At 35.7% G+C, this 11991-nt stretch overlaps 1 protein-coding gene across 1 annotated transcript; it reads right to left on the reverse strand.

Moving 5' to 3' along the window:
* Positions 1-4519: 4519 nt before the first annotated feature.
* LOC117704158 (olfactory receptor 4K14-like) lies at positions 4520-10362 on the reverse strand. The gene is made up of 2 exons (XM_034496174.2): positions 10227-10362; positions 4520-5760 (listed from the first exon to the last, which is right to left on the reverse strand). Exon 2 carries the CDS (start codon positions 5755-5757, stop codon positions 4795-4797), a length of 963 nt encoding a protein of 320 aa, XP_034352065.2. The 5' UTR covers positions 5758-5760; positions 10227-10362; the 3' UTR covers positions 4520-4794.
* Between the last annotated feature and the right edge of the window lie 1629 nt (positions 10363-11991).

An 11991-nucleotide genomic window follows, 5' to 3' on the forward strand; every position in this document is an offset into this window, starting at 1 on the left:
AGGAGAAGGAGAAGAAGGAAAAGGAGAAGGAGAAGGAGGAGAAGGAGAAGAAGAAGAAGAAGAAGAGGAAGGAGGAAGGAGGAAGGAGGAAGGAGGAAGGAGGAAGGAGGAAGGAGGAAGGAGGAAGGAGGAAGGAGGAAGGAGGAAGGAGGAAGGAGGAAGGAGGAAGGAGGAAGGAGGAAGGAGGAAGAAGAAGAAGAAGAAGAAGAAGAAGAAGAAGAAGAAGAAGAAGAAGAAGAAGAAGAAGAAGAAGAAGAAGAAGAAGAAGAAGAAGAAATGGCCAAAAAGAATTCTCACATACAAAAGAAAATCAACCCACCAACCTTCCAAACAAACAAACAAATAAACAAACAAACAAAAACACATATTGACCCTGGGGCACACATATTTGCACACACATAAGTGGATGAAAACACAAAATCATAAATAATAATGCCTAACAAAAGATCTGTAAGGGCTGAAAGACTGTACAGGTAAAGCATTATGAAACAACAACAAATCATACTTCAAAGGTAACAGTGAGTTTATTTTGTGTTAGCCATTCCCTCCTGGGTATGTACCCTGCCCTACATGTATCGATATACCCAGTGAGACCACATTAGAGAAAATTATTTTCCCTGTGTTAGTGACTATCAATTGGAGATAGCTTCTTGATTAGGTTGGGAGCATGTGTCCACTACCCTTCTTAGCACTGGGGACCTATATGGCTTAGACCTAAACAGAACCTGTGTATGCTGCCACAGTCTCTGCGGGTCCTATTGTGTCTACAAGTCCTTGTTTCTTTATCCTCTGTCCTCACTGGCCCTAATAATCTTATAGATCCTCTTCCACATAGCTCCATGAGCCAAGGGGATTGATTAAAGAGATCTAATTTAGGACTGAGTGTTCAAGGTTTCTCACTGTCTGTGTACTGTTCAGTTGTAGGTCTCAGTATTTGCTTCTATATGCTTCAAGAACAAGCTTCTATGGTGATGGTTGAGCAAGATACTGACATTAGGCAATTAGGAGTCATCCTATGGCTATATTCATTAGTAGAACGACGCTTTTGTTTTTCCTCCTAGGTCCTTTATCTGTCCAGTCTTAGATTCTTGAAGACAGGTGCAGTATCCAGCATCAGTTACATCTAAAAGAAAAATGAAAAATGCATGTTATTAAGATACACAACAATAGAAACTTAAGCAGCTATTAGAAAAAGGAGATTAGGTAGACACATCCTAGTAAATTACATTTATTAATTAATAGTTATATAACGTATTACAATAAAACTATTTTTAAAATAAGATGCAACATTCTTTGTGGAATGCAGACAAATAGGTTTGTGGGCCTCAATCTGTCCAGGAAATCGGAATGTGTTAGTATCATAAAAAAGAAAATAAGGAGGTTTGGGCAGCCAATGCAAGGCAAGTATTCAGGGTTGCAGGTCTCCTCTGCTACAATGACAGTGTCAGTACTAGTGCCAGTGCCAGTGCCAGGAGTATGAGCATGGCCTGCCAGGCAGGTCCAAGGTCCAGCAATGAAAGCTTCAGGAAAGAGACTTTTTCACCAAAGTGTTTCAGCTCAGTAAAACAGCCATTCTCAGATGATTCTTAGTAAAATAACATGCATTTTATTCCATGTAGATAGAGACTTTAAAAACATTGAGAAGTAGGGTGGGAAACAGGGTTAGATCCTTGATATTGGCTCAGAGATTTTAGTGATGGTCTATTTTCATGTGGAAGGACTACAGGTGTTTCCCCTATAGTCTATCATAGTCCTCTCAGGGGAATATCATGTTTATATGTTTCCAGAGCAGAAAGAGTTACTCAGGGAGTTGGACCTACTCCTGCCATTCTCAATACACAGGGTTTGAGCTCATTCAACTTTACCAGATTTGTCTGATGGCATGGTCAACTTGCCCCACAGAGATGTATATGAAAACATGTACACACACACACACACACACACAAACACACACATACAAAATCACACAAATTCACAACAATATTGTCTTTTAAATTTTCTGAGGTTTTAATGATTTAAAAATTAAGTTCATACATTCCAACATAGCAAATTTTCAAAGAACATAATGAAATACAACTTTTTATGCTCAGCATTGCCTGCCTGCCTGAGACAGCTTCATCATGTATTAGAGAACCACTTTTTTATGATCACACAAAAAACATAACACATGGCTTTTCTTAGACCTGATAACAATCTTTCTATGAATTCTGGCTATGTAGAGTAGAAAGCAAATATGAATAAAGTATCACTGTGGCATTTAGTTGCTAAAGGAAAAAATTCATATTACTTCACTAATTTTAAACCCTGGACTTACCTATCCATTTTGCTTGTACCTATGTTATATTCATAAATATGTAGCATATTCTAACATTCTTAACAAAGAAACACCTGAGAGAAATTCATCATAATTATCTACATTCTCTTTTGTTCAGAATGTTGGCTGATGTATTTTTCCCATGGGACTAATTCAGATGGTGAGTAGAAGCCAAGCCAACAGATAGTGATTTTAAGACACTGTCCTTATACAACATGAGTATATCCACAGGTACACAACACAAAGCAGGAAGATTTGAACTATGAAAAACTATTGAATTCAGTAAGCTAGCTCATCTCTCTGATTGTATTGTCAAAGACCACTCATAAAATTTATTTGAGTATCTGTTTTACCAATATCTTCTTAGTTTTAAGAGGCAAGTTCATAGCAATAACTGCCTACTTTAAAAAGGGGGGGGAGACCTCATACTAGCAACAAAATCAAAACAACCCTGAGATTCCACCTAGCAGCAATCAGAATGGTTGAGATAAAAAACACAGGTGACCTAAATTACCAGTAAGGATGTAGGAAGAGGAACAATCCTCCATGGCTGGTGGAATTGTAAATTATACAACCACTCTAGGAACCAATCTGGCTGATCCTCAGAAAATTAGAAATAGTTTTACCTGAAGACCCAGCTATACTACTCTTGGGCATATACCCAAAAGATGCTCCACCATATTACAAGGACAAGTGCTCCATTATGTTTATAGCAGCCATCTTTGTAATAGTCAGAAGCTAGAAACAACTCAGGTGTCCCTCAACCAAAGAAAAGATACAGAAAATGTGGTTCATTTACACAATGGAATCCATTCATCTATTAAAACCGAGGACATCATGAATTTTTCAGGCAAATGGATGGAATTGGAAAATTTCATCCTTATTGAGGTAATCTCAATCCAAAAGGACATACATAGTAAGTACTCACTGATAAATGCATATTAGCCAAAAAGTTCAGAATACCCATGATACAATTCACATACCATATGAAGATTTACAAGAAGGCCCAAGTGTGGATATTTCAATCCTACTTAGAAGTAGAACAAAATAATCATAATCATGGAAGGCAGAGGGAAGGAGAGACCTGGGTAGGAGAGGAGAGGGAAATAAAGAAAGTGGGTCAGGATCAAGTATGGAGGGAAACAGGAGAGAAGTCCAAAGGGCCATGAGAATGAAAAGAAATATGCAGTAGTGTGAGGTGGGGGATAGGGAATTGGAGAAAGTCCCAGACACCAGGGATGTGAGAGGTTCCCAGGATCTAATGGGGATAGCCCCACCCAACAGTGTGGAGATGGAACATGAAGAAATTACCTCTAGTAGATGGGCATGGCCTCCAGTTGAAGGATGGGGCCACTCACCCATCTCACATTCCTGTCTAAAGGAAATACAAGAAAAAACAATTCAGCAGTCACTGAAGGAAAGGCCATCTAGATACTAGATACTATCTCAACTTGGGATCCTTCTCATGTGTAGGCCCCAAACCACAACACTATTGCTGATACATTTTATACTTCCAGACAGGAGCCTGGCATGGCTGTCCTCTGAAAGGCTACCAGCACCTGGATGAAACAGATGCAAGCAATTACAACCAACCATTGGTCTGAGATCTGGGAGCCCTATGGAACAGTGAGGGGAAGGACTAAAGGAGCTGAAGGGATTTACAAACAGCAGAATCACCTACCTGGACCCTTCAGAGCTTCCAGAGACTAAGTCACAAACCATAGAGCATACATGGGCTGGTTTATGGACCCTGCTACATAGGTAGCAGAGAAGTGCCTTCTCTAGCCACAGTGGGAGGGGATGCACTTGGACTTGTGGAGGCTTGATGCCCCCAGAGAAGTGGGATGAAAGATGGGTGAGGTGGGTGGGTGGGTGGAGCATCACCCTCTTGGAGATGAGGAGGATTAGGCATGGGGATTGGACTGGAAAAAAGGACAATAATTGTAATGTAAGTAAATGAAATAATTTTTAAAAACAAAGTAAACTTCACTGCTAGCCCTTATGGAGTTTATAACTTTGATTGTCTTTTTTAAAAAAATGTTTGCCCACACCATTACTAATTTGGTTGATAGTTGAAATAAGACAAAAATGATAGTGTTGGTCATTTGGCAAAGGAAGTTAACACTTTCAGGTCTGTATGGCAACTACAGAATTCTACTCAGGTAAAACTTACCAATATTTTAATCATAAGTTTAAACATGTGAGTTTTGTCAAAAATGTTAAGTATAACTTTATTGTAAACATTGAAGAATAGTTTGATGGCATTCTTGTGGGGGAAAATAACTCATATTTATATTTTAGGGTAAAAGATTCACCATTATCTGATGGTTGATTAGTAAATGTCATGTTTTCTTTAAAATATTAAATTATATCTCTATTGAAACTTGATAAAATTTGAAATTGAAACAATATTTTCCAGTTTTAAAGATTTTCAATACGAATTTTATTATGTGAAAAAAACTAGCATATAATTCTGACTATTAGGAATTTACTTTGAGACCCAGACATTTGCCTATGAACCTTTTCATAGCATTTTTCATCTCTTTATTTCTCAGAGTATAAATGGCTGGGTTTAGGAGAGGTGTACAAACAGAATAAAATACAACAAAAAATTTGTCTAACCAGGGGATACTGAGGGGCCACGCATAGATGAAGATGCAGGGCAAAAAGAATATCATCACTACTGCAATGTGTGCAGTGCACGTGTTCATTGCCTTTGATGCACCAGCTTTAGAGCTCCGGCAAACAGTGATGAGGATATTTATGTAGGAAATAATCAAGAGTATAAAGCAGGTTACAGCCACGATCCCACATTCAACATTCATTGAAGTATTTAAATCATGTGAATCTATGCAAGCTAGCTTGATTAACAAGGGCATGTCACAAAAGAAACTGTCTATTTTTTTAGGACCACAAAAAGGTAGCTGTACAACCACTGCCAAGTGACTTATACCATGTGCAAATCCAATTGTCCAGGAAGTCAACACCAACCCAGTGCATCTCTTCAGGTTCATGATTGTGATGTAGTGAAGTGGTTTGCAGATGGCAACATAGCGATCATAAGCCATTACCACCAAAAGTACCATCTCTCCTGCAGCAATGCAGTGGGAAAAAAAGACCTGAAACATGCATCCTGTAAAGGAAATGGTCTTGTTTTCCCTGAGAAAGTCTGTGATCATCTTAGGAGTGGTGTTTGAGGAGAGCCACATATCAGTAAAGGACAGGTTGGCCAACAAGAAGTACATGGGGGAAAGAAGACGGCGGTCAGTGCTTACTAAGATCAAGATGACAGTATTTCCAGACATGATGAGCAGATAAAGCATCAACAATATCACAAAGAGTAACACCTGAGTATTCTTTGAGTTGACAAGTCCCTGGAGAATAAATTCTGACACAACTGTCTGATTGTTTTCATCCATTTTATTCAGTATATCTTCAGACATAACCTGGAAAGAAATAAAGATTATCAATTGAAAATATGAGGTGAGTTACTTCCTTTGTACAATCAGACATTTACACTGAAACTTGTCTGAAAAATGCATAAATATAAAGGGAAATGCAAATATGTGTGACATTGTTGCCAGGGTAAAGTTCATGAATCAAGAGTAACTCTCCAAGAAAAGAACCATTAGGTGTGACTGTTATATACACCCTCTTTCAGGAAACTCATCTTATAAAAAAGCAATGAGGAGAGGAATACTGTAATGTGCAATCGTAAAACTTTTTGTGGTTTCTTAAGTAAACGATCTGAATTACTTAGTAGGAATTATGATATTCTATAACAACACTGAGGTTGAAACTCAGAAAGTTCAGTACAAATGATCAGAAAGGATAGTACAGTTTTAAAGCAAGTTTAATGATTTCATTGAGTGTTTGTAAAATAATATCCATGACATAAATATGCTAAAATTTTAGCTTAAATTTCTAATGTGCATGTTGTGAAAACCTCAGTGAGGAAGCATTATAGAACACCATACAAGATACACAGGTACCAAATTGAACCATTAAAACAGGTTCACAGTTATTTATTTATAAGTATACATCATTGAATTTATTTATTCAAATAAACTGATTAATAATTACTGTTGCAAATACCTAGTGGAGTATATTTGCCAAGAGCAAGGCAACTCATATTCAAACCTGAGCTCTAAAAATCACACTTAGTTCAAACTTAGCACTAGAGTATATGGATCTCAAGTTGCAGCAAAAACAAATTATCTTGCAACAGTAAGATACTGAGAATATCTAGACCCTTAAATATCATCTATCCTCAATCATCTATCACCAATGTGTCTATCATTAATACATTTTCTCATTATATTGTATTCTGATCATCTATGTTGATTGAAAGAATAGAATAAATTATATAAACCTGTAAGCTATTTTTGACTCTCAGCCTTTGATGAATGTGAAGTTATACATCCAGTAAGCAGCAGTGATTCACCTCAAAGCACAGGCAGGGTGCTTCTACTAACTGAATGGACAGAACTCAAGTTGGATGGTGGATGATCATTCTCTATTTTCTCCTCCATTTATTAATTCTCTTGTCAATTTTCAACTTGCAGGTCTTATCATCTTTTATCCCTTGATATGTCTAGGTTAGGGGAATCATCAGGTAAACAATGAGGTGCCTTTACAATTAATTACATCACTTTTTTCTAAGGACTTGTAGAGTACACTAAAAATGAAGAAGAAGAAGAAGAAGAAGAAGAAGAAGAAGAAGAAGAAGAAGAAGAAGAAGAAGAAGAAGAAGAAGAAGAGGAGGAGGAGGAGGAGGAGGAGGAGGAGGAGGAGGAGGAGGAGGAGGAGGAGGAGGAGGAGGAGGAGGAGGAAGAAGAAGAAGAAGAAAAGAAGAAGAAGAAGAAGAAGAAGAAGAAGAAGAAGAAGAAGAAGAAGAAGAAGAAGAAGAAGAAGAAGAAGAAGAAGAGGAGGAGGAGGAGGAGGAGGAGGAGGAGGAGGAGGAGGAGGAGGAGGAGGAGGAGGAGGAGGGAGAAGGGAAAAGAAGAAGAAGAAGAAGAAGAAGAAGAAGAAGAAGAAGAAGAAGAAGAAGAAGAAGAAGAAGAAGAAGAAGAAGAAGAAGAAGAAGAAAGAGGAGGTAGAGGGGAAAGGAGGAGGGGCTAAAGGAGGGAGAAGAAGGGCAAGGGGAAGAAGGGGAACAGAAAGGGAAAGGAAAAGGGAAGGGGAAAGGGAAGGAGAGAAAGAAGAAAAAGTAAAAAGTTCTGAAGACATCAGGTAACACAACCATCCGCTTTAGAAGCATGGTAACAGATAAGAAAATGCATGCACCTTAGAAGATTTACCAAATATATAAGGATACCCTGATTATATAACAACCAATTTGTGTTCCTTGATAGTTTTATTTTATCCAAAGGAGAGTTTCTAGTAAACCTAAAAATTTCAGGATGAAAATATTGTCGTTTTAATTATTTCTTTTATGTTTTGAAATTATAATATTTTTATATAATTTCCCCCTCCCTTTCATCTCTACAAATCATTAAATAAACCTCCTCCATAATCTTTTTCTTTCCTTTTTCTTTGTTTTATTCTTTTCCATTTTATTTGTATACAGTTCAAATGATATTCCCCTTCCCAGATATCCTTTCACAAATCCTCCATCCCATCCCCTCTACCTCTGCTCTTTTCCTCTATGAGGGTACTCCTATACCCACTAATCCACTTCTGCCTCACTGATCTAGCATCCCCTTTATCTGGAACATCAAGCCTCCTGCTCTCTTTAAAATTCATGGCTTATTCTTCATAATTATTGTTAAGTATGTACATGTATATTTATAAACACTTTTATTCCTAAATATAAATTTTTCAGTCTGTATAATGTTATTTGTATATATAAGTTGTAAGGACTGATCATTTCATATTGAATAACATTTTGATGTGCTTGACCTGAGGAAAAGTATTTTTCCAGCGCCCAGTATCTTTCTTTCCTTTGTTTTTTGTGTAGGGCTCAGTCTTCTCGGACTTTGCCCTGTGATCTTTATCACATTTTCTTTTATTGAGTTTAGGAAGTCAAAAGTTTAGGAAGTCACAATAGCAAAGTGTCACAGATGAAAAGAATTAATATTTAATAGAGCAAGTACATTTCTTCACAAACCTGTGGCAGACTATTCTTTTCATTGAAAAGTAGAACCAAGTCTTAACTAATGCCTTTTATATTGTCTCCTCTAGTATTATGTAACTAGTACACTGCTGGTTTATACAACTCTGGATGTAAAATATGTTACATCTGCTTTGTGATACATTCTGGTAACCATGATTTATCAAAACTTTCTTAATGATGATCTTTAGAATGTTTTACTTCCAGGTGATAAATGAAATGCTAGTAAAAAAAAAAAATGTACTTAAAAAAAATGTATCTTGAAAAGATGTTACACAGTTAATTTAGTAATTCATAGTAAAGAAATAGAAGAAAATACATATTTGAGAATCTTTAAGTCTTTCTAATATTCAATGATCCATGAATCGTCTTTTTTTCTGTATTTTCTAATGAATTATTGAACAATATAGTTCTTATGGTTATAGACAATGAGTCTGCTCTTTGAATGAGCTTTAAAACATATACTTATAAAAGTACACACAATATATAGAGAAGAACATTTATATGTATGAAAATATAGGTCATATATATATGCTATAAAGTATAGGTTTGTGTGTGAGATTTCTTTAAAATATTTGTTACTTATACATTTCTTAAGTGTCTAAATACCTGTTGAGTAACTATGATATATGCAGGTATGAAAAAAATATATGACATGCAAATAGATTGTCAGTAAAGTACCAACCACTTCACCCTTCTCTTCTTTTGCCCAGAAACTATCAGTACTGTACAAGACCTAATGAAAAACAATAATATATTTAAAAAATCACTGTAATTTTGCATAGTGGCAATTCCAATGTTGGTTTTATATTAACAAATATTAATGAAGAAAATAAAACTGAACTATCTTTTAGGACTCTAGAATTTTCTTTGTGTAATATTTTTCTATATCGAGTGTCCTTTATTAAAGTGCTAAACAATGCAATAATCTGAGTATTAGTATTTATGTAAATATTTATTGATGTACTCATATTTACACTAGTTAGTAGAAAACAAGTGATAGATACTAATGACATATAGAGTAATATTTTAGTAGCTTCTAGTGATTTTCTTTCCAGCAGATTGGTTGTTGTGTTTTTATTTGTCTGTCTGTTTTGTTTTGAGAGGGCTAGGATGATTTTATTTATTAAATATGCTTTTAATTGAAGCATTACATCACTTGCCTCTTCCCTTTCCTTCCTCAAATCCCTCTCACCTACACTCCTTAAACTCTTCCAGTACCACACCTCAAGTTGATAGTTTCTTTTTCTTTGTTTATTATTATTAAATATATATGTGTACATGTATGTTGTTTTATACAAACAGAGACCCATGACACACATACAAAGCCTATTGACTTAAATTTTGTTATTGTATATGAATTCAGGTTTGACCACTCTTCATTTGTCAATAAATTAAATGGCTCATCCCTGAGAAATATTTCTCCTTTTCCAGAGAAACTAGTTTTCAGATGTTTAAAATCTGAGTTATACAATACGCATTTATTATGTTTTTCCCATTTGAATTGCTATCATTTTTACTATTTCTCCATTTTATTTGGTTAAGTTGAAGAGAATATTTGTAAAATTGTAGTTGAATACTGCTTTTGTGGATTATCTGATAAAAAATGGTAATCTTATGATATAGACATGAAGACTCATGGAATGGGACAGGTGTAGAAAACACATGAATTAAGCTCTAAAGATGACTTTAAAAAAAAAAAAACAAGCAATTCTCAGCCCACCATATACTAGGTAGTAAAAAGAAATGACTAAAATATTTTAAGAATTTCCTAACAGAATAATATCAGCAATGACTTACCAAAACCACAATGTTCAAGTGGGTCAAACTTTCTTCCCATCTGATGTGTGCTTTTGAAGAGATTGCTAATGTGTAAAGACAGTTTTTTCCTCAGCCTGACTTATTTTCCTTTCTGCACTTGTCCCACGGGTGTCCAACTTTACCTATTCTGTATTCTGAACAAAGCAAAACTCTTGGACATAATTATCTCGGACACCTCTTGGGGATTTCTATGCTAAGAGTGATACTGAGTGCTAATTACTAGCGAAAATCTAAAGAGGGGCAAGTAAAAACTCCTGCTAGTCACTGTAACACTGACAATGTTAGTCAACCTTTCAAAACTATGCCCTTAATCAATAAAGAATAAAGAGAAGCTTGTTGATGCCTGATCTCTTACTGTACATATTTAATCAAAGTGATTCCAAACATTTTCTACTTATGCGACCAATTGCTAAAAGTGTGAGATATTACAAAAAAAATACTGTGAACATAAAACTATAATGTATGCAATCTTGATCAAATCTTGGTCACATATCTGATGGATTTAAGTGTACTCTGTAATTGTATGTGCGGTTTGCAGGTTTGAATTTGCCATCAAGTTATTTAAGCCCATAAGGTTTTTGAAAATTATTTATCATCTATAGTTATTGTGTATTTATGCATATAAATTTGTGCCATAGTATACATAGAGAGATGTCATAGGGTCATCTGTCAATTACCTCCTTCTACCTTCCCCAATTATCTAGGACTTGATTTAAAATTGTCAGACTTTCACAGGAAATGTCTTTATTCTCAGAGATATCTCCCTCCATCTTCTTTAACTAAGTTTAATAAGACAGATATGAATTTTGAACATACTTGTTTTAATTTTAGATTTAAAACATCTAAGAAATACAGCTAAAGCTTATCATGAATAACAAGTTAGGGAAATGGTAGAACTCTAATTCAAACATCTCCATAAACCCACGTGATTTTTTGCATGAGAATGTCTCCTAAAGACTGACATATCAAAACACATTTTTCTCAGTTGGTGGCACTGTATAAGAAGGTTTTGGGGAGGTGTGGACTTGCTGGAGAATGTATGTCACTGGGAGTGGATTTTAAGCATTAAAATCTGGAGCTCCATCAGATTCTTGTGCTTGACTTCATCTTGAGTTTGAAGAACTGAGCGTTTAGCTTCCTCCCTCTGCCATTAAGTCTACCATTTGTATCTATGTTTCCTTTCATCTAAGATTCTTATATTTCTGGATCAACCAAAATAAGCACTTCCTTCTGAAAAATAACTCAGGATCTAATATCAATATTTGATAAATAAGACCCCGTGAAACTAAAACTGACTGACCCTACAAGAGACAGAGAGCTAACATCCAAAATAGATTTATAAATTCAAGAAGTTAACTCCAACACCCAAAAGAGCGCTCAACAGAGGAATTTCAACTGGCCAAAAAGCACTTAAAAGAAATGCTTAACACCAATAGTTATCACCAAAATGCAAATCAAAATGACCTTGAAATATCATCTTACACCAATCAGAATGGATAAAATAAAAAAAAATTCAAAAAACAAACAAAACATGCTAACAAGTGTATGGAGAAAAGGAACACTCTTCCATTGCTGGTGAGATTGCAAACCTGTATAACTACTCTGGAATTCAGTCTGGCTGTTTCCTAGAAAATTGGATATAGTTCACCTGAAAACCCAGCTATAGCTCTTCTAAGCATATACTCAGAAGATACTCCACCATACCACAAGGACACATGTTCCACTTTGTTCATAGCAGCTTTAT

Source organism: Arvicanthis niloticus, chromosome 2, assembly GCF_011762505.2.
Source record: "Arvicanthis niloticus isolate mArvNil1 chromosome 2, mArvNil1.pat.X, whole genome shotgun sequence".
In the NCBI taxonomy this organism is placed as follows: Eukaryota; Metazoa; Chordata; class Mammalia; order Rodentia; family Muridae; genus Arvicanthis; species Arvicanthis niloticus.

Bases quoted from the DNA above. Each gene is read 5' to 3' on its own strand.
- LOC117704158 (XM_034496174.2), bottom strand. From the start codon at position 5,757: ATGTCTGAAGATATACTGAATAAAATGGATGAAAACAATCAGACAGTT.